Source organism: Mytilinidion resinicola (genome assembly GCF_010093595.1).
Source record: "Mytilinidion resinicola strain CBS 304.34 unplaced genomic scaffold BDZ99scaffold_5, whole genome shotgun sequence".
NCBI classification, from domain to species: Eukaryota; Fungi; Ascomycota; class Dothideomycetes; order Mytilinidiales; family Mytilinidiaceae; genus Mytilinidion; species Mytilinidion resinicola.
Genome location: NW_022985441.1, coordinates 505,318 through 529,001, shown reverse-complemented (window position 1 = coordinate 529,001; position 23,684 = coordinate 505,318). Strand labels below are relative to the sequence as shown.

The window sequence follows — 23,684 nt, the reverse complement described above, 5'->3', positions numbered from 1 at the left end:
TCCCGCTGCTACCATGCTCGCACAAATCAACATGTACCTCTTTGCGGTGTGGACAGCGGTGTCACAATGGCCTATCAACTTGCTGGTAAGCAGTGTTTGATCCTCGGAAAAAATCTTGGGAGGTTTCTTAGGTAACTGCGAGGCATTGGGTTTCCCTCCTCCCTCAAGCGGAGATCTCATCTATTCACCGGCCATCATCTCCCAAAGCTTACCCTAGGCGGTCGCTTATGCAGGTCGTCAGCAAATCCCCGTCGTACCATCTCGTTGAAAGCGTCATCCCGAGTTGTGGACTGCGGGGATCTAGGAAGCTGCGGCAGGCGCCTTGTAGTGAGGAGCTTGGGTATATGATGTGACCCCTTCCTTCTGCGGAACCACTTCTCTTCTCTTTGTCAACAAGTTCTTCTGCTCGTTCAGTCCATCTTTTTCTTGAAACTCAAGGTCAATTGGCATCGCTGCTAGACAGTCGGATCTTGGACTCTTCGGGCCAAGCTTTACAAGCATGGCGCGGTCTCCTTCCGAGGTGGCAACTGTCTTGCTGTCTTCGTTTCTAATCCTTGTTTCTGGCCAGAGCTCGACAAGCCCCTTCCGGGAAATCTTCACGGTTCCAGCTTCAGCAGATAATGGTGCCCTCTTGATCCCAAATATTCAAGATCCGCAAGCGGTTGATGTGCAGACGGTTTGCCCGGGGTACACGGCATCGAATGTGCAGACGAACGATTACGGACTGTCTGCTTCCCTGACTTTAGCGGGAAAGGCCTGCGACGTCTACGGCACGGATGTGGAGAGCCTCTCTCTGAATGTGGAATATCAGTCTGCGGAACGACTGTCTATCAATATCAGTCCGTCTAACGTGGTAAGCATAATCTATCAAATAAGTCCACACATTCAAGAATCTCATAACTTTTAGGACGCGTCCAATTCATCCCACTACATTCTGTCGGAGCAGCTGGTCCCTCGTCCTTCGAGAGATTCAGACTACAAGTCGGACATCAAGGACCATGACCTGCAATTCTCATGGAGCAACGATCCCACGTTCTTATTCACTGTGACGCGGAAGTCTACCGGAGACGTGCTTTACAGCTCCAAAGGTAGTGTGCTGGTTTACGAGGACCAATTTGTCGAATTTGTGTCTTCTCTTCCGGAGAACTACAACCTGTACGGTCTTGGGGAGCACATTCACGGGTTGAGACTGGGCAACAACTATACGGCTACGATATATGCCGCAGATACTGGCGATCCAATTGACTACAACATCTACGGCAGTCAACCGTTCTACCTAGATACCCGGTATTTCGAAGTTGACTCGGATGGCAAGAAGACTCTAGTCACGAGTACCGCGACCGATCCATGCAAGAAATATGAATCTTATTCCCATGGTACATACCTTCGAAATGCCCATGGTCAAGAAGTCCTCTTGAGACCGGAGAACATCACCTGGAGGACCCTCGGTGGAAGTATCGACTTGTTCTTCTTCGATGGACCAAGTCAACCAGAGGTCACCAAGGCTTACCAGACCGGGGCTATTGGCTTGCCAGCCATGCAGCAGTACTTCACCTTCGGGTATCACCAGTGCCGATGGGGTTATAAGAATTGGACACAGCTCAATGAGGTGGTGGAGACATTCAAGAAGTTCGACATTCCGCTGGAGACTATCTGGACCGATATCGACTACATGAGCCAGTACAGAGATTTCTCGAACGATGAGAACACGTTCTCGGTTTCTGAGGGGCAGAAGTTCCTGTCTCAGCTGCATGCGAATGGACAGCATTATGTGCCGATCGTCGACTCTGCGATCTACATCCCGAATCCTAGTAACGCTAGCGACGCGTATGGCGTGTATACGAGAGGCAATGATTCGAACGTCTTCCTATCGAACCCTGACGGGAGCCAGTACATTGGTGCTGTCTGGCCCGGGTATACGGTCTTCCCAGATTGGCATTCGGATGAATCAGTGCCATGGTGGTCCAACGAGATGTAAGCTCACACATTCAGTAATCCGTATAGACTACTAATATCCGATTCAGGGTGCAATGGTACAAGGACATCCAGTTCGATGGCATCTGGATCGACATGTCTGAGGTCTCCTCTTTCTGCGTCGGCAGCTGCGGTTCTGGAAACGTCACTCTGAATCCCGTGCATCCGCCCTTCTCTTTGCCTGGCGAACCCGGAAACATCGTTTACGATTACCCAGAAGGCTTCAATATCACGAACTCCACAGAGGCAGCGTCAGTCTCAGCAGCTTCTTCGAGCGCCGCATCTGCTACTGCTACTGCTACGGCAATCTTGACCAGCTCTTCGACTACTCCCGATTATCTCCGCACGACGCCAACTCCGGGTGTCAGGAACGTCAATCATCCTCCATACGTTATCAACAACGTGCAAGGTGATTTGGCTGTGCACGCAGTTTCTCCAAATGCCACCCACCATGACGGAGTAGAGGAATACGACGTCCACAACCTCTTTGGGTGAGTTCCACCCTTCAAATCTACCGGACAAGCTACTCACACCACTACAGCCACCAAATCCTAAACGCAACCTACCAAGGGCTCCTCGCCGTCTTCCCCACCAAGCGCCCCTTCATAATCGGCCGCTCCACCTTCGCCGGCTCCGGCAAATGGGCTGGCCACTGGGGCGGCGACAACGCCTCGAAATGGTTCTACATGTACTTCTCGATCCCGCAGGCGCTGTCCTTCTCCCTCTTCGGCATCCCCATGTTCGGCGTCGACACGTGCGGCTTCAACGGCAACTCGGACGCGGAGCTCTGCAGCCGCTGGATGCAGCTGTCCGCCTTCTTCCCCTTCTACCGCAACCACAACGTCCTCAGCGCCATCTCCCAAGAACCGTATGTGTGGGCGTCGGTCACCGCGGCCACGAAGACGGCTATGCAGATCAGGTACTCGCTACTGCCGTATCTCTACACGCTCTTCCACGCCGCGCACACGCGCGGCGACACCGTGATGCGCGCGCTTGCGTGGGAGTTCCCCAACGACCCGTCCCTCGCGAACGCGGACCGCCAGTTTCTCCTTGGGCCGTCGCTCATGGTCGTGCCGGTGCTAGAGCAGGGCGCGGCGAGCGTCAACGGCGTCTTCCCCGGTGTTCCGACGACGGTGTGGTACGACTGGTACGGCCAGACCGCTGTCTCGGCGAAGGCGGGCGAGAACGTGACGATCGAGGCGCCGCTCGGCCATATCCCGGTCTATATCCGCGGCGGCGCGGTCTTGCCGACGCAAGCGCCGGGGTATACGACGACGGAGAGCAGGAAGAATCCCTGGGGGCTTGTTGTCGCGCTTGATGCGCAGGGGAGCGCGGAGGGGAGCTTGTATCTTGATGATGGGGAGAGTATTACTCCAGAATCGACGCTGGATGTCGAGTTCAGGGCCGCAAAGGGGAGTTTGAAGGTGCAGATGGAGGGGAAGTTTGAGGATACGAATGCGTTGGCGAATGTGACGGTTTTGGGGGTTGAGGGGTGCAGTGGGAGTGTTAAGCTGAATGGACAGGCGGTGACAGGAGCGAAGTATGATGGGGAGAGTAAGGTGCTGAGCGTTACTGGGTTGGAAGATTTGACGAAAGGGGGGGCGTGGAAGGGGGGGTGGGAGCTGAGTTGGTCGTAGACGTCCAGATCGGATGCAGAAGTTGGTAGTGAAATAAATTCCTTTTTGATCACAGCCAATTGTTTTTCTCTTTTGCACTTGGAACGAGTTCTTGGAGGACCTCTTGGGGTTTCATGTGAAATGGCAGGACGTGCAATGCGCGGGTCCGATTTCGAGGGCGGAGCCGGAGACGCCGAGAATGGGGATCCAAATCCAAATCCAACTCCAGTCTGGAGAATCCAAGCAGCTTCAGTGGGTCTGTTCTAAAGGCTTCTAGGGCTATTGCTGAGGTTCTAACTCCATGCTCTTAGCCCTACTGAGAGCCACTAGATCATTCAAAAGTTCCAGGCGACCTCTTCAACGCTTCTGCCTGCTTCTGAAGCCTCCGCTGCTGCTCCTCCACGCACTCGTTCAAGAATTTCTCTCCTAGTTTAATGTCCGCCCCACTAGCCTGCCTCAAAGCCCACGCGGCGGCTTCCAGATACCCAGCCTTGAACTTTGTCCATAGGCGCTGCTCTGTGGATGTTTTGGTGAGCGGCCTTGGATAGTAAGGGTCGTTCTCGAAAAATGCCTGGACTGCTTTCTTCACACTTTCATCGTCCCTGGAGATGGGGCGACATTGGTTGAAATCCAAGAGCCAGAGACGAATAGCACGTCGCTTGAAGTTGTGAGAAGTGACTTCTTCCCAGGTTGACCTTGGAGCTTTGCCGACGACGTCTTTGGCAGCGAGGGGGACAGGTTTTGGTGTTGGAGCGCTCCCAAGGACAAACTCGACATCTCTTGCGTCCGTCGCGACAAGCCAATGAAGAACAGCAAGTGCTCGGCCCATGTTTTCTGCCACTTCACCATACTCTTCAATGGCCAGCTCCATGATTTGATCAACATGGAGGTTGTAATTTCTGAGTTGAAACATTTTCAGTGGTCTTGATGTGGTTGGATCCCGACGACGCTTTCCCAGGTACACGCGAATGAGGCAGTCTCTATTGGTAGGCTCAGCTTTGGCCTTCTCCCTAAGGTCTTCTGGGCACCATGCATCGATGATAGCATGTCTGAGCTCCTTCGGAATTGGCAGAATTCGTTCCGTACACAGAACATCTCGAGGTCGCTCGACGCGGGACTGATCTGGGAAGCGATGGCGATGCAAGTCCCACCATTTCTTGTCATCACTCTTCGCAAACCAAAGACATTTGGGCACCTGAAGATTCTCGCTCTTGATGGGGCTTGCCATGATTTTTTCCCGGACCATTGTGTGAAACTGGTAGTCGTTCCACAGTTGACTGTCATCAGTTTTTGCCAGCTTTATCGCGTTCACTGTCCCAAGCTCTTCGAAAACTATCCCGCAAGTTCCAGCTCCTATGGACCGATACATTCCAAGGTATCCGCCCTTCCGAGCCGCTTCCATCTTGCTGGCGAAGGACGAAGTCGTCGAGATGATCGACCTGACGGAGAGCATGCGGGCCAGTTTGGCCACAGGCTTTTCGTCATGTTCAATGTCCAGTCTTTCTTCCAGAGTCAGAGCTACTAGGAGATCTTCGTTGAACGAAGGCGATCGTGAAGACTGAGTGCCGGTGCCGCTGACCTCGCGGCGCGATTTGGGATTCGAGGCTTGGAGAGGTTGGTCTGAGCCGAAGCCATGCTCAAGGTGTTTGGGTGGTGAGGACATGTTGAGGAGAGCGGTGTCGTGGATAGTAGTATGAGTGTTATGGTTGGTATGGTGGTGTTATGGACGGTAGGGTGAGTGTTGTGGATGGTAAGTCTGAAATTCAGTTCTGAAAGTATGTCTTTGTGATATGTGTAAAGTTCAGAAGAAGAGAGGAAGGTTCGTGGCCTTTGCATTTTGACTCAGACTTGAACCATGGTAACTTCACGTTAGGATAAGTTAGTATGATGAGTTGGTCGGTTGCACAAAACTCCACTTCGATGCGTTGGTTGGCTGCACAGACCTGTGAACCATGGGAACTAGGAGTGTTTCCAGAGAGATTTTGCCAGACTCACACGTGAATATCAAATCGTGTATTCTTACACTCTATACAGGACCTATACACAAGTCCTCTACAGATATGCCCCCACCATCTTCTCGAAGAACTTCCTTCCCATATCCCCTGTCATCTCTACACCCGTTTTTCCATCTACGTCCCTCCCCAGGACATCCTCAAGCACCCTCACTGCCTGTTCCTTGGTACCTTCAGGCTGTCCCGCAATCTCCAACTTCAAGTTCTCGCTTGCGACCTCGTTCGGTCCAACAACCGCAATGAAATTCCACCCCCTTTTTTTTGCTTCCCGGATCTTCTTCCCCAGTGATCTTGTGCTCGTATCAATATCCACAATTACGTTCGTCCGATCGAGAGGCAGTCGAGAATGGGAATCCAAATCCAACCACAGTCTGGAGAATCCAAGCAGCTTCAATGGGTCTCTTCTAACTCCACGCTCTTAGCTCTACTAAGAGCCACTAGATTACACAAATAGGCACGAGTAACGGACAGGAGGGCACAGGTAGAGCCTGGGTACGGTATATATAGTGAACGTGATTTCTCACACACACACGTGCTGTCTTAACAATCCATATGCTAATCTACATGTAGTGTAGCATTCCTCTCGTTTACGCGCACAGAAAAACCGCTCCCTTCCTAACATCTGGAAACCATGGTGGAGTTAATAGAATGACCGCAGCAACATAGCACCAACATCGACTACATGTCGTAGTTGTTGTGGGAGTAACGAGCAGTATGCTCGATGCCAACGTTGCAGTTGCTGTGGGCGTTGTCGTAAAACGCTGCTGTGGATGCGTTATACGGGCAGTGGGTGTAACAGCGGAGAAATCGCCATACAATGGAGAGGAGATTCGGGGTGTATACATGTGAAGATAATGGTGATGTATACAGGTTAGGGGTAATGGTGGTTTATAGCGCTTATTGGACCAGTAACGTGTTACCCTTTCCCTGTGATAGTGCGACTCATCATCTTCCTTACAGCATTTCACGTTCATAACCGTGAACATAACCACTTAATATTTTGATATATACATGATAAAGTGTGTAGATAATAGCTAGAATGCCGAACCCATGTCTCATTTCACGCTGGCGGTGTCCTCACATCCCTAGCTGGTAACTCCACCGGCGCCTCTTGCACCCTTTCCATACTCGGCCTATACGGTACATACCGGCCGCCCTGTGTCACGTTGGCCCCGCCCATACCCTCCGCAGCCTCATATCCCGGCGGCGCCGTGCCCCCACTCTCACTACTCGGCCTCATCAAAGTCCCCTCCCCTACCAGCTCCGCCTTGCCCGGCAGCATACTCACAGGCCTTGCCGTCCCGATTGGGTTGCCCGCGAGCTCAGACGGCGCCGGACCGTACTCAGCGGGCGCCATCTCAGACTTGTAGATTTCGGACGCTGAATTTACAGTGCCTGATCTGCCATCAGCGCCTGGAGCTGTGGCAGCGCCGGTCTTGCGGCGCCGGAGAAGGAAGAACGTGAGCAGGCCGATCAGGGCTAGGCCGACTGGGACGCCGACAGCGCAGCCGATGATGAGGCCGGTGTGGGAACCCTTTCCGGAGGTGGAAGAAGTGGTGGTGGTGGGAGCGGACGAGGGTGGGATGGTGATGAAGACGGTGGCGACGCCGCTGGAGCCGGAGGAGATGGAGGTGCGGACTGATGTCATGCCGGCGGCTTTTGATGAGGATTTTGGAGTTGAGGAACTCGAGGCTTCGGAGGACGCGGCGGCAGAGGCATGTTGGGAGGAGGAAGAAGACGGTGGAGACGGGGAGGATGTTACGCTGGAGGAAGCAGGGCCGAATGTATTGACGGTGGGCGCGGACGAGGGGGTTGAGCCGCCGCCGACGGTAGCGTACGCTTTGCCTTCGGGCATGTCGAAGTATTGGATGTTGTCGTCTGTACAGCAGTGGACGTGGGTGCCGTCGCCGTCGCAGCACCATTGGTCGTTGTGGTTGGAGCATTGGAGGAGGGCTTCGTCGCCTACGGCGGTGAGGTCTGAGGGAGGTTAGTGGTGGAAGTTGGAAAAGGGTGAACAAGCGAAGGTCGTGTAGCGCTTGATTGATGAGATTGGAAAGTGCCAACTATGTTCAAGATGTATCGCAATGAGGGAGAAGAAGGAAATGAACCCAGGGATGGAAAATCGACATGACCTTCTCGAACGAATCGACTCCTTAGCACCCATCGAAAATGCCATGAAGGATATAATCAACAAATTGAAAGACGTCTCATTGGGTCATCGACTCTCAATCCAATCAAAAGAATCAAAGAAATGAGCATACCATGTGTGCACACATTACTCGGACACAACGGACTACCCCATGTTTTGTCCGTACACCCATACCTTCCGTAGTAATCTTCTGGGGGATAATAGCACAATCCGTTATCCAAGCATTGCCAATTCTCCGGACAGCATGCCGAGCCTTCAGCCGTACTGCAGGGTTGGTCATTGGCATTTGGGGATACTTTACCATTGGGGTAGTCTGCGGATTCGGATTCTTGTCAGAATCCTTCTGGATTCAAGAAATACAGGTACGGGATGAGGGATTGGAGATCAGGATTCTTGTACTCACAGCAATCAGTAGCCCGCGCAATGCTCACACATAGCGCAGCGAGAACTGCGCGATGCCATATGGAATCGCAAGCCGGCATTGTGAAGCCTCAGCGCCGAGCGCGATTGAGAGAGTTGAAGTAAGAAAGCCGCCGTCCAATTCAATTCAGCGGAGTAGGTGAAGTGGCAGTGACGCCATAAGCCACATGCAAGCAAGGAAGTGGAGGCTTGTGCTACTCTGGCTTCGTTTCAACGTTCGAAACAGTTGCACCGGGAATGTCTTGAAGATCCTCATTCAACACGCGACGAAGGTCAAAGCTGAGAAAACATGGAAGAGAGACAACCAAGGATCAGAATGTGAGAAGGTGGAAAGTTTTGAGACTGAATAGAATACCATGAGACTAGCTTTCCCATCCTCTGCAACCGTGCCACTGCGCACCTAGTCTATCTGCAACTGTCCGAGGCAAAGAGTCCGGTGACATGGTGCCTGTGTGCTTGTCAGCTGGAGCCACTGACAAGCAAAGATTGGCTTGGGGCTCCGTCATTTTAGTATTTGGATCGTCGGATACGAGGCAATCATACTCAAGGGTGCAAGGCTGGTGGTTGAAGTGGGGGCGAGGAGATCGATGCTGAAACGCTGTTCCTGGCGCTTGTCTGCATGTGGAAGCTCCCTTGTCACGAGCATCATGATGTTACTACCTCCTAACTTCGAGCCACTACATCACCACCAAGGGACTAGGGGGATTTTGGTTGCTAGAGTTCACGCTTTTTTGTTTCCGTAGCTATCAATCGCGAGATTTTATATGTCCTCTCGCCACGTTGAAATAATATCGGTCTACTGAACTATCACGTGCGAACGCCCCAATTGCGGTAGAACATTCTGAAAACTAGTTGCAGGCGACTAATCTGACAGAGTAGAGGACGTGCGACTTCAGTGCAGCTCTCGGCAACTTAACATTGAGAGATATCTGCCGCTCCATCTTGGACTTATTTTCACTTCTGAGTGATCGTAATACTGAACCCTGGACCGGTATAAGAGAGATGCTCCAACCCATAGGATTCGGGTCTATCCTAAACTCTACGTAAGGTCAATTCTATTCTATGCCTGGGACGTTCCAAGAGAAAAGTTACACGGACGAAGACAAGGGCCGCATATTAGAGACGTTAGGGGAGGGAGTTGGTCCCTCCTCTCATCATTAAAGCCACTCGACCATTTCTGCCGTGAGAAAACTAGACGCTAAACTCATGCTCCATGACGGATTGAGATGGGAAGGCTTCATTTGGACTCTAGTGGATACTCCTCCGCCATGTCTATGGAAGATGTTGGAGCAGAGTCTTTTATATGGAATGTTCGGGAAGATCATATAATTTGTGGACAGTTCATATGACTGGTTGGCGACATGTGACATGCGAGAGCTGCTTAAGACAGAACAGGATAAGGTGGAGAGATAGGGATGCGGATTGAGATTGGGACGAGCTTGGCCTCTTTGGAATAGAAAAGATAATAAACGGCTCAGGCAATAGGGAATGATACTGCTTCATGCTGCGCTATACGCCAGGAGAGACCTCGCCAAACTTATAATTGAATATCAACATCGCGTATTCTTACACTCTATACAGTACCTATACACAATTTCTCTACAGATATGCCCCCACCATCTTCTCGAAGAACTTCCTCCCCATATCCCCTGTCATCTCTACACCCTTCCTTCCATCTACGTCCCTCCCCAGGGCATCCTCAAGCACCCTCATTGCCTGTGCCTTAGTACTCTCAGGCTGTCCGGCAATCTCCAACTTCAGGCTCTCGCTTGCGACCTCGTTCGGTCCAACAACCGCAATGAAATTCCACCCCCCTTTTTTTGCATCCCGGAGCTTCTTCCCCAGTGATCTTGCGCTCGTATCAATATCCACAATTACGTTCGTCCGATCGAGAGGCAGCGGGGCCGGGAGGCCATTCGGCAACGTCGACGCATTCGCACCGCTCAGTTGTGCTTGCAGTTTCTCGACGTGCGCGAGGACCGCAGGGTCCTGATTCAGACTGAGGATGACAAGCTGCCGCGGGGAGAGCCAGAAGGGGTAGCTGCCAGCATAATGCTCGATCAGCAGCGCCATGAAGCGCTCCAGGCTGCCGAGGATCGCGCGGTGGATTATCACAGGACGGGCTGATCCAGCCTCGAGCGTTGTGTCTTCTGTAGACGTCGAGGCGGCCTCGAGATCTTCAGGCGGTGCTTGGTACGATAGTTGGAACCGCTGCGGCAATTGGAAATCGAGCTGGATCGTTGCGGTTTGGTGCTCCTTCCCATTCGAATCGCGCAGGATGATGTCGATTTTCGGGCCGTAGAAGGCGCCGTCACCCTCATTGATGGACCATTCGCGCCCGCTGGCGGAGAGGGCAGTTTTTAGTTGCGACTCGGCCTTGTCCCAGTCGGCGATGCTGCCGATGAAGTTCTTTTCGGGGCGGGTGGAGAGGAGAAGCTTGTAGGGCCCAAGACTAAAGGTATCATAGACCATTCCCACAAAATCTAGCGTTCGTTTTATCTCGTCGAGGATCTGCGAAGGCCGGCAGAAGATGTGCGCATCGTCCTGGTGGAATCTCCGCACTCGCGTCAAGCCACTCAACGCGCCGGAGATCTCGTTTCGGTGTAGAGCGCTGAAGTCTGCATACCGGATTGGAAGATCACGATAGCTTCGCTGCTTGCTCGCGAAGATGAGACAGTGACCGGGACAATTCATAGGCTTGAGGCCGAACTCCTCATCTTGGCCAGGCTCTGCGTTCTCGGTTTGACCTGTAAATCCTCGCCCCTTCACCTCAAACATGTCCTTCGCGTAGTTCTCCCAGTGCCCGGATAATTCCCATAGCGACTTTTTGTATATGGTTGGCGTGACGACTTCCTTGAAGCCAAATTGCGGATATTGTGCGCGGAGAAACGATTGTAATTTGTTGAAGATGGAGGAGCCATTGGGAAGGAACAGCGGCGATCCGGGGCTGTATGGCGAGGTTAAGAAAAGGTCCTGGGTTTGGGCGAGGGTTCGGTGGTCAGTTGGGGGTGTGGGAGGTTCGTTTGTGGTGGGATTCAAGGTCGGAGGTGCTGTCTTTGGCGCGGAACAGGAGCACCGCCGAATTGACAGCGGGGAAATTCTGCTACGTCCATGTTGATTTCGTAGCCGTACGTAGCGCGACACGTGAGACAGGCAAAGTGGAGGGCGGAGGGACGGCATCGAGGTTGATGAGCCTGTGAACGTTGGCCGCGACCTTTGCTTGGCGAGAGGATATACTCCGTTTGAGGTTTAGCTTGATATCTTTCACCCAACATAGTTATCCACATTGAAACAATTCATAGTGCAGGTACGGCGGAGGAAACTTGAGATGTCTCATAAACCAATCTACTGTTCATAATTGAATCCCTCCAGGGTATCCTTCTAATCTTAGATTACAATAGATCGGATGTATCAAAGCGATGTGAGCACTCGACCAGTATATTTAATAGTGTGTCTGCAGGCATCATGAAAGTCTGAGTAGTGACATCCCTATTTTCCCTCATAGATATCATAACGAACGTATCCAGCATACTAACTCCCTAGATGTTTACCCCAACCGTAGAAGGACAATACCCGAATCAATCAACCAAGTTCTCCACCAAAACCCATACCATCTTCTCCGCGGCCTCCTCTCCTCCAGTAGTCCAAGGCCCCTTCCTACCCCACTTCCGTTCCCTTTTCTTATCCCTCCACTCTTTTCTCTTCTCCTGCTTGAGCTGCTTATGCTCCCTCTTCTTCGCACCGAACTCTTCTTTCATCTTTCTTCTTGCCCCACGGTCCAGCTTCCCTCCTGCCTTCAGTTCTCTCTTCCTTATTCTGAGCTCTTTTTTGAGCTCGCGCTTCTTGGCTTTCAGTTCCCGCTTAACAGCCCACCTTTCACGCTTCCCCTCAATCTTTAGCTCTAGTGCTGTTCTTTGCGCTTGTGCTTTGGCGATGGCCGCATCTCGCTCTCGGGATATCTCTTCGGATGACTTCTTCCCTTTCTCGGCGGCAGAAGCAGCCTTCTCGTTGATCTCGCGGACTCGATTCACGAAGAGATCCTCCGGGTCCTCCTCCTCGTCATCGGAAGATGATGATGATGAGTCGCTGTCGCTGTCGCTATCGCTACTATCATCATCATCCTCATCCTCATCCTCGGTTCCTTTCTTGAGAGGGTGAGCTGTGGGGGCCTCAGAGCCTACAACGCCTGTCTTCTGCCCTGGCTCAGCCGCTGGCGTTGGGATACTGAGATCCACTGGCGGCGTCCCTGGTTGACCATGCTCAAAGTTGGGAGCACGGTCCCTTAGCCGGGAGCTCCCGCCGGAGGCTTTCTTCCCAATATCTTCGCCCCAAGCTTCGGCTTTCTTCCCAATATCCTCACCCCACTCTTCTGCTCTCTTTCCGAAGTTCACTCCCCACACCTCTGCTGCCTTCCCAAAATTTTCTCCCCACTGGCCCCACCTCTTTCCCATCTCCCCTCCCCACTCTCCCCAGGACTGTCCTCCTCCATGCTGCCCTCGTGGCCCCCCACGCCCCGACCTTTCACCCGGTCCACCGGCTCCGAAGAATGGCATACCGCCTCGGCCGGGCAAGCATTGGCCTCTCATTGATGGTCCTTGGCCTCGCCACGGTGATCCTGCGCCCATCCATGGTGGCCCGCCAGGTGCCCCAAATCCGAGACCTGGTCCAAGCCCTTGGCCAAGTCCACCACGACCGCCCCACGGTTGGAATGCACCACGTCTACAAGGCTGAACGCCTGGAAGGCCAGCTGGGTGGAAGCTGCCAGCGGGAGAACCCGCGTGGTGGAAGCCAGCAACGGGAGGACCTGCGTGGTGGAAACCAGCGACAGGAGGGGCCGGAAGATTCAACTCACCGATGGGAGGGCCCCTGACAAAGAAATCCGCATCATCCACACTCGCTCTTGACGACGCCTCCGTCTGCGTCCTCACCCGTTCGCCCATCGCTTGCAGTGCTAGCATCGAACCTGAAGGTTCGGGGATATCGAGTTCCAGACGCTCAATCCAGGGGTACAGCGCGTGTGCGTGTTGAGAGGCATTGGTAGAGGTGTCGAGAGCGCTAGCTATCGCGGCAGCTTTTTGGCCGTGGTTTGCGGGAATGTTGAGGGATGAGATAAGGGAGGAGAGCGATGAAAGGCGGATCCGCAGGCCTCGGGGGGCGAAGAAGGCCTCGTTGCACCTAGCTATGTAGGTGTCCACGAGTGAAGTAGATGGAGTGGCGGTGTTGCCAGTGGAATTGGAGAGAAGAGATTCTGGCGTTGCTGCTGTAGTAGTACACAAAACGTTGAGGCCGTCGAGGAAGGAGGCAAACTCAGCGGGACGAATTGAGTGCGTGTGCAATGCTTTGGCGTAAGTTCGAAGAAATTGAGTTGAAGCGAGTCCCTGGCCTGCAGCTAGGGTCTCGGAGGATGGGTCCCGCATGGAAGGCTGTTGCCAATGGCCATGTCTCCCACGAGGCCCGCGTGATCCACCTCGCCGACCGCGATGGTGATGATGGCCGCCATGGTTAGGAGGGGTGGTCGAGTTGGCAGGATTGGGAGGTGAGAGGTCCTCTTGTGGTATTGCGATCGTACGAGTGAGCCGCGGAGCGTATTGAAGGTCTGCATCCGGGGCATGCTGAGTGAACTCCAGTGCTCGGTTCAGCAGCACCGCTGAAGGATCAGGAGGCGAGCTGGGAATTTGATGAACAGGGATATGAGTGCTTCCGGGAATTTCCACGACTGGAACAGTACTACCTAGCCCATCTGCATTCCTGGTGGGTTGAAGTGGCGCTGACTCCGGTATCGAGTAGTCTGGATCCGCAGCAGGATCAAGGACAAGTCTATGCACCTGAAGGTCGTTTGGATTTGGGGCTTGGTGGCCATTTCGGGCTTGCTCGAGTGCTTGAGCCTGCGCCTGCTCGTATGATGGAGGGAAGTCATCATAGTCAGGGCCACTGGGGCTGTGAAGTGGTGTGTGTTCGACAAGATCGAATTCAGAATCAGAGTCATCTGGAAAGGTTGAAGAGCGGGGCGTAAAGACTCGGTTCGATCGACTGTTTTCCGTCCTGGCGGGAGAGAGCGGTGGCTGAGAATGGTTTGGTGGGTTTGGTTCGTCCATGAGCGACGTTGAGCCTTTTTCAGCCATCTTCTAACAATTCAAAAAAATACTGATAAAGCGAAGATGACCAGGAGGGATGAACTGGTAGATGGTTGACGTCGGGATCGACTTGAAGTTGCTTGTAGCCTTGCGATGTGTAGGCAACGCTCAAGATGATAGTATGAGACCGGGAGAGTAGAGGGAGCAAAGGCAGTGGATGAAGAGATATTACTTATACTGTCACCTGGCTTTCTTCGTCGTCACGGTCGATGCAGCATCTGGGTGGGATTGGCCGTGGCGATGAGAGAAGGTTGTTGCCTTGCCTTGCCGCGTCAGCGAGCTGCTGTCCACCTCGGACTCCCGTAAAGCAACAAGGCCCGACATCTTCGTACTCAGCCATCGGCCACAATTAAAGCACCGGTAATCCGTCAAGCTTGATGCTTCAATGAACACTATTGCCCGCGATTCGGATCCATTGAGTTCTCTAATCTCACAGCCCAACACTGTGATGCCTCAGGCAGCGGAGTCTCCGTGAGATGCAGAGCATGCCAGATGGGCAAACCTGGGAAGTGCAGGGTATCCAACGCCACTCCGCGCGTACTGTGTACGTTCGCTAAGAGCAGTATCCAATCGTGATCTCTCTATGAATATAGACCTTAGCCTCTTGGAGAGTATTTGGGAGGTATTGCGCTGGCATTTCCGGTGACCTATCTACCTACCCCCTGCTCCTGCTGTCTCTCTAGCTGCCACAGACCTGTGAAGCTCGAGGTGTAGAGTAGGCTCAAGCTACGTACATATTCCACACATTTGGGTGTCGTGCGCCGCTATGGATCATCCGCTTATCGTAGATGCGTCATGATGCTCTCGCATCGTCCTTGGCACGCCCTTCTGTCAACCTCATTTAGCTGCTGTTGCATCCCTTCTTGAAAACCCCTCTCAAAGATACGCTCATTGATACATACTCAAAGATAGAATTAAGTGCAAATGTCGTCCACATCAATCTCAAAGGAGCTCTCCGGAGGTTGCCTCTGTGGTGCCGTACGTTTTACCGTTACCTATTCCGAAGACACGAAACGACCCATAACAGGAGTAAGTGGGCCAGAGGACACAGCGGATGGTGACTGACAAACCTCGCAGTGGAGTTCATCTTGCCAGGTGATATATCTCAGCCCAGCAAAGTGAGGAGGCGCTGAAAATTGCAGTGTACAATGTGCAGGAAGCATACAGGCAGCTTGGTGCCACAGATCTGCGCCTTTTCTACAGCCAGCATCTCGCCTCCATTCAAGGACAATCCGGCATACAAAACGTACAAGTCGTCAGCAACTGTATACCGCGGCTTCTGCAGTGCTTGCGGCAGCCCCATGACATTCAATGACGACAAAGAAGCCGAGTATACCGACATATTCGTGGGTGTCTTCGACGAGGACGTCCTCCTAGGGAAGCGGGATGAAGCCAATGCTTGGGAGGATGATTATGGACGCCATGTTCCCCGAGTTGGAGGCTTCGGCAAGGAGCTGGGTGCAGCAAAGGAGCATCTATACTTGGAGAACTCTATTCCTGGGTTGACTGACGATTGGCCGGGCAAGAAGTGGCTGGCTAATAGGCCTGACGGGAAGGCATTTACTGGCAAGATGTCCGACTTTGTAAGGCCTAGTTAGCTGAGAACGAATCTGCGTTGTTCGTCCATTGTAGAGCCATTGATGCAATCGAGTCTGTTGGATTATGACAATCGCCTACGGCAATCACTGCCGGTAGCAAACAGGGCTTTCGTGTCCACAATGTTCGCGTTCCACCAATGTTCAGCTGCTACGGCCTGAAACCAACAGAGTCTGTCCATATATGCCCCCCGCCGATCAGCCTTCGACAGATGCCGGCGTAATGACTCGGAGCGGGTGAAGGGTGAAGATAGGTGCGTCCAAAAGCTAGCGGCTGGCGCGTTCCGACGCTCCCAGCAGAACCGTGGGCGGCAGACGTCCGCGCCGCGCAAAAGGATAGCGCCAAAGGAGCAAAAATGGCACCCCTGGCCCGGCTTGGAGGTGCAGGCGGTCAGGACGAAGAGGCTGTGGGGGATGCAGCAGACTGAGTTCTGGGTCCTGTGGGTGGCCAGCAGCCGGCAAGAAAATTCGGTCTCGCACACCTTTTCCCCGCGTTGCCGCCGCCTGCTTGGATCGCCGGCAGGACCGTGGGCGTGTTTCCCTCCCAAGCAAGCCGATCTCGCCGTGCGACATCATCCTCCAGCAATTTTTGTCGACAGTGACTCTTACCTCCCATCCCCTTCAAAACCTCGCCGTCCCCCACCCACACTCCAACCTTTCTCCATCCCACCGCGACCACGCACCTCCTGCGACCTGCTCAATTACCCTCCATCAGCACACCGCTTGCAGTTCTCCGCAAGTGTGCCCATATCCATACCCATACAACAAAGGATGTGCCCTCCCGTCGACGAAACGCCAGTCAATGGCTCCAACGGCCATGCCAATGGCTCCAATGGCCACACTAATGGCACCAATGGCACGACCAACGGTACCAATGGAAGCCACGAGGGTTACTCTGCGATCCGCTCCCAGCACAACCCGCACCCCCACAACGCTTCGCCCTACAAGCCTGTGGGCGACTTCTTGTCGAATGTCAGCCGGTTTAAGATCATCGAGAGCACGTTGCGTGAAGGCGAGCAATTCGCAAAGTAAGCAGTCTCGCGAGCCAAACTCGTCTCATGCAAACAATTCCAGACGCTGATTGTGACTTCTTTGCAGTGCATACTTTGATTTGGAAGCCAAGATTAAGATTGCCAAGGCACTGGACGAATTCGGTGTAGACTATATTGAATTGACAAGCCCTGCTGCTTCTGAGCAAAGTCGGCTCGACTGCGAGGCGATATGTAAGCTCGGATTGAAGGCTAAGATACTCACCCATGTGAGATGCCACCTAGAAGGTATTTTCCCTCTTCCCCTCTTTGTAACCTAATATGTGTCTGACGCCTTAGAGATGCCAAGATTGCCGTGGAGACCGGCGTGGATGGCTTGGACGTTGTCATTGGAACGTCAAGCTACCTCAGGGAGCATTCACATGGTACAGTCCTTTCTGTAGATTCAAAATTGCCGCTTTAAAAACTAATCGTCCCAAAGGCAAGGATATGACCTATATCAAGAACACCGCCATCGAAGTCATCGAGTTTGTCAAGAGCAAGGGCAAGGAGATCCGGTTCTCATCTGAGGGTAGGTCGCATTCCAGTGTCCAAAAACCCACGAGGCAATTACTGACAGCACCCAGACTCGTTCCGATCCGACCTCGTAGATCTGTTGTCGATTTACAGCGCCGTTGACAAGATCGGCGTCAACCGAGTCGGTATCGCCGATACCGTTGGCTGCGCAAGCCCCCGACAAGTCTATGATCTCGTCCGGACGCTTCGTGGAGTCGTCAGTTGTGACATTGAATGCCATTTCCATAACGATACCGGCTGCGCGATCGCAAATGCATACTGTGCCCTCGAGGCCGGAGCCACGCACGTAGACACTAGTGTTCTCGGTATTGGAGAGCGGAATGGCATTACGCGTATGTTTGCTCTATGACGTTTTCGGGATTTCGGTCTAGCTGACATTGAGATACAGCTCTAGGTGGTTTGATCGCGCGAATGATCGTTGCCGATCGCGACTACGTGCTCAGCAAGTACAACCTCAAGAAGCTCAAGGATATCGAAGATCTGGTCGCCGGTATGCTACCTCCGAACACCTCTACGAAGAGGCCTGATTCTCATTTTTCTTTCTTGGAGGAAAGCTGACAAATGGTGCACATAGATCTCGTTGAAGTCAACATTCCATTCTCGAACTACATCACCGGCTTCTGCGCCTTTACCCACAAGGCCGGTATCCACGCCAAGGCGATCCTGAACAACCCGTCAACATACGAGATCCTAAACCCAGCAGACTTCGGCATGTCCCGATATGTCCATTTCGCCAGCAGACTTACTGGGTGGAATGCCATCAAGAGCCGATGCGATCAGCTCGGCTTGAAGATGACGGATGCCCAATACAAGGCCTGCACGGTTAAGATCAAGGCGCTCGCAGACGTACGCAAGATCGCAATCGACGACACGGACTCGATTATCCGAGCTTTCCACCACAATCTCCATAACGAGGAGGAGAGGACTCTTCTTGACGGCCTCACTGCAGAAGAGAAGAAGAAGTTCGCAGCAGCGGAAGCGGAACTCCTTGGCGTCAAAGAGAAGAGGGCGCTTGATGAAGCTGCGGATGCTCAGGCTGAAGTGCCCGCTGCTAAGAAGACACGGACGGCGGAGGTCTCGTGAAGATGATACCAAGAGACCCATCAGATTCTAGGGCGTACTTGAATTTTGTGCGAATCTTCCATTCCAAGGTGTTATCTTTTAGGGGGGGTTTGGCTTGGCATTTGCATGTTCCAGGTTTCGGAAAAGTCCTTTAGCCTGATATCTCAGGCATGAGCGAGGAAAACGGCTTCAGGCAGTTATTTATCGTCGAGAAAAAGTGGATGATTGCGAGGTACAGCACAGACATTCAGCTAGGACGAAAAAAATATACACAAAAGTACAGTCCACCTGGACATGAGGCGTGGCGTGTTTCAGAACGCGTCTTTAGTGCTCTACTCGAAGCCAGAAAGGTGATAGGTGAATATCTGAATATGCTACGAGGGAAAATTCACTTTCATACAGATTGCTACCTACCTGACGGAGTCTCTTGAGCTCCTTGTTCTATCAGGCCTTGTTCAACTGATATGGTCTCAAACACTGGCTTAGCAGCCTGTATACAGCTACACTAGCGGGCGTATCTAGATCCTCATTCTATGCATTCACTTCATGTGCATAGAGGGAGTTCCATCACTACCCGTCCCCAAACATCTCCAGCAACTGCGCGGCAGCTTCAGCATACATCGCGTCCTTTTTCGTATCCTGGCGCATAAACGTCGGCGCCTTATCCCACCCATGATCCACCCCTTCGATCATCCTCCCCCCAACCTGCTTCCCGAGCTCAACGAGCCGCTTGCGAAACGCTTCCCCCTCGGCGTACAGCTGATCCCACTCACACGTGAATATCGCAACCCGCGCCGGCAACGCATCCCGCAGCGTCTGCGCCGGCGCCAGCCCCGGCGACAGAAACGGCGACGTCAGATCCAATTTTTCGTGCGGATACAGATACGACTCATCAAACAACCGAAACAAGCTGTCTGGAATCGTCTGCTTCGCCGGCCGCGTGCGCGACGTGTTGGAGCGGCGGCGCTCGGCGCGCGTCTGCGCGTAGTTCGTGCTGGGGTAGAAGGCGACGATGCCCGCGAGCGCCGCGGCAGCACTCGACACGGTCTCCCCCTTCTTTCTGAGCTCGTCGAACAGCCGCAGCGCGACGGTCAGCGACAGGTTGCCGCCTGCGCTCGAGCCGCTGAGCACGATCCTGGACGCGTCCAGCCCGTGGGCGGCACCGTGGGCGCGCACCCATAGGATCGCGTCGACGCCGTCTTCGATGCCGGCGGGGTGCGGGTGTTCGGGCGCGAGACGGTACTTGACGCCGATGAGGACTGCGCCGGCGGCGCCGGCGGCGGTGGCCCAGCGCGCGTCGTTGTTGGGGGCGCCGATGGTGAAGCCGCCGCCGTGGAAGTTGATGACGACGGGGAAGCCGGCTGATTGGGGGGAAGGGCTGGCTGGGTTTCTGGGGCTGAATGTCTTTGGGCCGTAGAAAAGGAGGGGGATTTTATGCGGGGTTTGGGCGATGGTGGAGGGGATGGAGAGGGTGAACTTGGGCTTTGCGGCGGCGAATTGTCCGGCGGATGAGAGCCGGCGTTCGAAGAAGGAGAGAATGACGATGAGCGGGCGGATGAGGAGGGCTCTTAGTCGCAGCATAAAACGTGATGAAGCCATTTCTTGCAGGACCGCCGTTGGGATTATGGGAAGGAGGAGGACAATGGGGGATTCTTGATATGGGAGAAAGACCTCGTGTATTAAGAGAGAGCGTCTCCTCTCTCTCTAGGATAAGTAACAGGTAGTTTGATATCCCAATATACACCCAAGCAGTTTCCTTTCCCGTTCGGGGAACTGAGCTGCTCATGCTAAGACTGGGGTCCTCACCCTGCCTTGGAAGGCCCGTTTCCGGGCCCGTAGGCCTGCCAGGTTCCAGTTTTAGGGCCATAATTCTCGAGTAAACTTATCCTCAATGGAAAACAGCTTAAGGCTATTCCGTAATCTACGCTGCTTTATTATTCATGCAAGAGTAGCGCCACGAGTGGCCAATATTGAAAGGGGCAGAAGTAGTGATGCTTGATTGGACAGCCGTGAGGCCTATGTAGCTACCGTACAAGAAGAACAAGTTAAGGAGCTAATCCTAAGGAACGCTGCTACTTCATAGTTCCCTCCTCCGGAAGCTGTATAACCGCTAGGCTGCGTAGCCATGCTATCTCCCACCCATTCTTGATACGTAGAGAGTTGCGTAGACGACCTGTCGGATCGAGGAACCTGAAAGGACTGAGTTTGACCATATTGAAACCCTTTGTATCCATGTTTGGTGTTGAGTAGTGAGCTTGTTGGGCTGAAGAAGTGAAGAGGGGTCGAGGCGTGGAGGTGAGACGCAAGTGGACCTCCAATCCTTCCCGCCCCAACCAACTCACCTTCCTTCATCAATAGATCGGCATGTCTTGCGAATACTGCACGGGCTTCACCAAACTTCTCGGGGGGCCATTTGCAGATGACCATTACAACCACGCTCCGAGCATCCAGGCGCTCCAGAAGTCCGCCGATGATGGGTGTCAGCTCTGCGCGCTCATCATCGGCGAGTTCGAACACACCGGTGAACTCCAATATATGTTGGAAGATTCCAATGATGGATATCCGACCGTAGTTCAATTTGTCGGGCGGACAGCGGAAGGGCTCTTACATTATCAGCAAAATCCCTTCTGGAGAGAATTGACAGGCCTCCAGGTGTACTGCGGCGCGGATGGCCGCAACGATCAGTGGTCCTGCTCATTGTGCTTGTATACACAGCCAGGTACGGGCACTTTCGATTAGTGAAGAGGTTTTCATAGATATCGGGATTTTTTTCTATTCTCTAACTTGTCGTCCAAGTCCATTTCTTCCTTGAGAAGGTTCGAATAATGTCCAATTCTTTCAAAAGCCTGTGAAGGACCACCAATGAACCCTCATATCCTGCTCGTGGTTTCGCAAGTCTTCCTGTTATCTGAAGTCTCTCATACACGAAAGAGAATCTAGGAATCTAAGATCTTGACGACCTTTTATGTCCGCATACCTGTCGGTCACTGATCCAGGCACTTCACAGACGATGAATCTGCTCGGTCTAATATCATTGCTGGACGATCCGTCGAGCAGAACTCTGGCTCTGAAAAAAGTCTTGATCTACTGCGTGACTGGGAGTATGAGTGCCGAACCAACCATCCTGGATGCAACCTACAGTTCACAGATGTCGCACTTTCATCTGACTATACAAACCATCAAGCAGAGCCAGAGGAAGCTCCGCCGTCCAAGGGCCCGAAGTTGCCTTCGCGGGTGGTGAAGGTGGACGAGCAACGGCCCAGACTCTATGTTGCTGAAGACGGCGAGATTGAGAAATACCTTACTCTCAGGTCAGTCCTACGTCTCTTTCTCTGACCAAGCTGACTTATCCCAAGCCATTGCTGGGGCAAGACTCAGCCTTTCATAACCGTAAAAGAGACATTCGCTGCCAGAGAAGCCGGTTTCGACCTGGAGGACCTACCTAAAACGTTTCGAGATGCGATTACCGTAACCCGAAAACTAGGTTATCAGTATATCTGGATAGACTCAATATGTATCATTCAAGACGACTCACGAGACTGGCAGATTGAATCAGCTAAGATGGCTCAAATATATCAAAACTCTTGTCTCACGATTGCCGCCACAGCTTCGCCAGATGGATCAAAGGGGTGCTTCTTCGACCGGGGACCAGATCATGCGATTGAAATTCGATACACACCACGCGCACTATCGGATACGGACACCAGTCAGGCGACGTCCGCTCACTTTGAGAGCCTTCAGCTGAGTGGCAGTGGTGGAGAAGCGATTGAAACTGCCACATTTCGTGCCTGTTTTGTAGGAATATACGTGGTCGACCCTCTGCGGAAGTCCCCCCTAAATAGCCGCGGCTGGGTAGTCCAGGAACGCATGCTCTCTCGCCGTTTGATCCACTTCGCCTCCGACCAGCTCTTCTGGGAATGCCAAACCGTGTTCCGCTCCGAGGGCGGTGAATATAACCGCATCATTCCTGACCACATCCACGACCGCCTTACCCAGAACCTCCGAATTCTCGAGTTCTTTGGCCCGGAACCTCACCGCGGCCATCCCGCTTTCTCGTGGGATGCGTCACTCCTTGGTCGGTGGCTGCAGCTGGTGATGCAGTTCTCGCAGAAGCAGCTCACCAAGGAGATGGACGTCTTCCCTGCACTCGCGGGCGTTGCGTCTCTGATGAAGCAGCGACTTGGAGAGGCGTTTTGCGCCGGTTCCTGGAGATCGACTCTTCACCTTGAACTACTCTGGGTCGCGTTTGATGCCCCTCACACATCTCCGGCCCAATGGAGAGCGCCCAGCTGGTCCTGGGCAGCTCTTAATGGCGAAGTGGAGTACTACAGTTTCAAGCAATGGGCCGGGTTCCAGCCAGCAGCGGATATCCTTCACGTGGAGGCAGAGTGGACCAGTCAGGCGTTCAGTTCTCCTTTACGACCTTCAGCCCACATGGTTGTTCGGGGCTTTCTTGAGCCAGTGACGTACAATCCAGAGCCAAATGATTGGCGGTTACAGGATATTATTTGCTATGTTCTGCTCCCAGCGGACCAAACGATTGCAGCCACATATAGTCACAGTTGGGCGGTGTTCGATCGAAAACCTCCTCCTGTTGAGCGGGTCTTTTGGTGTCTAGGAATCTGCGTTGAGCGCACTGATCACCACTATTGTCTCCTCTTGGAACAGATAGGAAATCAGCCAGATGAATACAGGCGTATTGGTTCAGGGCGTCTGGACCTCGCGCCGGCAAAGTTTGGGGGAGGCCAGATGTCTACCATAAAGATCATCTAGATTGAACTTTATCTCCTCCTCCACTCTACAACATTTGACATATTTGATCTGGTCGGGGCAAGTCTTGGGAGGAGCAAGCCAGAAACGTGTCGAACACTGTAACCGGCAGGGTAGCTTTAACGTGTATTTCACGGTCTTATCATCCCTTTTCCTTGAGAGTAATTTACACTCCAATTCTGTACCCTGAACCCCCGACACCATGAATCAGGTGCTGGAATCTTATCCCTCAAAATGTGCGCAAGAGTGCTTCGATATCGTATCTGAGCCCCTCACACGATTCAAAATCAACAATGATTTCAACTTTCAAAAAATGTTCAAGACAAAAACTGCCTCGTTTCCGCCTCGCGTCCTGCAATTCCCTCACCCCTGAACCCCTGCTTGTAG

The 23,684-nt window shown here is 53.1% G+C and overlaps 9 protein-coding genes across 9 annotated transcripts; 4 read left to right on the top strand and 5 right to left on the bottom strand.

Moving 5' to 3' along the window:
• Nucleotides 1-13: 13 nt before the first annotated feature.
• Nucleotides 14-3,611, top strand: BDZ99DRAFT_568229 (uncharacterized protein; the record flags this gene model as incomplete). Its single annotated transcript, XM_033727766.1, has 5 exons — nt 14-85; nt 569-853; nt 908-1,974; nt 2,025-2,465; nt 2,516-3,611. 5 exons carry the CDS (start codon nt 14-16, stop codon nt 3,609-3,611), a joined length of 2,961 nt encoding a protein of 986 aa, XP_033579914.1.
• A 448-nt stretch (nt 3,612-4,059) lies between these two features.
• BDZ99DRAFT_411298 (uncharacterized protein) lies at nt 4,060-5,496 on the bottom strand (the record flags this gene model as incomplete). Its single annotated transcript, XM_033716613.1, has 1 exon — nt 4,060-5,496. A coding segment is annotated over exon 1 (1,194 nt), but the record flags the coding sequence as incomplete, so codon positions are not given.
• A 1,093-nt stretch (nt 5,497-6,589) lies between these two features.
• BDZ99DRAFT_411296 (uncharacterized protein) lies at nt 6,590-8,289 on the bottom strand. Its single transcript, XM_033716612.1, has 3 exons — nt 8,155-8,289; nt 7,864-8,064; nt 6,590-7,579 (listed from the first exon to the last, which is right to left on the bottom strand). The coding sequence occupies exons 1-3, from the start codon at nt 8,231-8,233 to the stop codon at nt 6,663-6,665; spliced, it is 1,197 nt and encodes a 398-aa protein (XP_033579912.1). The 5' UTR covers nt 8,234-8,289; the 3' UTR covers nt 6,590-6,662.
• A 1,366-nt stretch (nt 8,290-9,655) lies between these two features.
• Nucleotides 9,656-11,362, bottom strand: BDZ99DRAFT_246422 (class II aaRS and biotin synthetase). The gene has a single exon (XM_033713636.1). The coding sequence runs from the start codon at nt 11,349-11,351 to the stop codon at nt 9,771-9,773; it is 1,581 nt and encodes a 526-aa protein (XP_033579911.1). The 5' UTR covers nt 11,352-11,362; the 3' UTR covers nt 9,656-9,770.
• Nucleotides 11,363-11,522: 160 nt separating this feature from the next.
• BDZ99DRAFT_460276 (uncharacterized protein) lies at nt 11,523-14,539 on the bottom strand. The gene has a single exon (XM_033719354.1). The coding sequence runs from the start codon at nt 14,291-14,293 to the stop codon at nt 11,750-11,752; it is 2,544 nt and encodes an 847-aa protein (XP_033579910.1). The 5' UTR covers nt 14,294-14,539; the 3' UTR covers nt 11,523-11,749.
• Nucleotides 14,540-15,172: 633 nt separating this feature from the next.
• BDZ99DRAFT_460275 (uncharacterized protein) lies at nt 15,173-16,012 on the top strand (the record flags this gene model as incomplete). The annotated part of the gene is made up of 1 exon (XM_033719353.1): nt 15,173-16,012. A coding segment is annotated over exon 1 (446 nt), but the record flags the coding sequence as incomplete, so codon positions are not given.
• A 490-nt stretch (nt 16,013-16,502) lies between these two features.
• Nucleotides 16,503-18,950, top strand: BDZ99DRAFT_246361 (homocitrate synthase). The gene is made up of 7 exons (XM_033713635.1): nt 16,503-16,928; nt 16,999-17,177; nt 17,231-17,314; nt 17,371-17,460; nt 17,516-17,797; nt 17,854-17,955; nt 18,040-18,950. Exons 1-7 carry the CDS (start codon nt 16,672-16,674, stop codon nt 18,546-18,548), a joined length of 1,503 nt encoding a protein of 500 aa, XP_033579908.1. The 5' UTR covers nt 16,503-16,671; the 3' UTR covers nt 18,549-18,950.
• Nucleotides 18,951-19,097: 147 nt separating this feature from the next.
• BDZ99DRAFT_381756 (uncharacterized protein) lies at nt 19,098-20,108 on the bottom strand (the record flags this gene model as incomplete). Its single annotated transcript, XM_033715254.1, has 1 exon — nt 19,098-20,108. The coding sequence occupies one exon, from the start codon at nt 20,106-20,108 to the stop codon at nt 19,098-19,100; it is 1,011 nt and encodes a 336-aa protein (XP_033579907.1).
• A 783-nt stretch (nt 20,109-20,891) lies between these two features.
• BDZ99DRAFT_517238 (HET-domain-containing protein) lies at nt 20,892-23,300 on the top strand (the record flags this gene model as incomplete). The annotated part of the gene is made up of 3 exons (XM_033725157.1): nt 20,892-21,246; nt 21,535-21,838; nt 21,884-23,300. 3 exons carry the CDS (start codon nt 20,892-20,894, stop codon nt 23,298-23,300), a joined length of 2,076 nt encoding a protein of 691 aa, XP_033579906.1.
• Nucleotides 23,301-23,684: the final 384 nt, after the last annotated feature.

Excerpts from the sequence above, each read along its gene's own strand:
- BDZ99DRAFT_246361 (XM_033713635.1), top strand. The coding sequence starts at position 16,672 with ATGTGCCCTCCCGTCGACGAAACGCCAGTCAATGGCTCCAACGGCCAT. Across the intron at positions 17,315-17,370 it reads CCTCAGGGAGCATTCACATG|GCAAGGATATGACCTATATC; the intron begins GTACAGTCCTTT and ends ATCGTCCCAAAG. Across the intron at positions 17,461-17,515 it reads GATCCGGTTCTCATCTGAGG|ACTCGTTCCGATCCGACCTC; the intron begins GTAGGTCGCATT and ends GACAGCACCCAG.
- BDZ99DRAFT_411296 (XM_033716612.1), bottom strand. The coding sequence starts at position 8,233 with ATGCCGGCTTGCGATTCCATATGGCATCGCGCAGTTCTCGCTGCGCTA. Across the intron at positions 8,065-8,154 it reads TGCGCGGGCTACTGATTGCT|ACTACCCCAATGGTAAAGTA; the intron begins GTGAGTACAAGA and ends CCGAATCCGCAG. Across the intron at positions 7,580-7,863 it reads GAGTAATGTGTGCACACATG|ACCTCACCGCCGTAGGCGAC; the intron begins GTATGCTCATTT and ends AACCTCCCTCAG.
- BDZ99DRAFT_460276 (XM_033719354.1), bottom strand. The coding sequence starts at position 14,293 with ATGGCTGAAAAAGGCTCAACGTCGCTCATGGACGAACCAAACCCACCA.
- BDZ99DRAFT_246422 (XM_033713636.1), bottom strand. The coding sequence starts at position 11,351 with ATGCCGTCCCTCCGCCCTCCACTTTGCCTGTCTCACGTGTCGCGCTAC.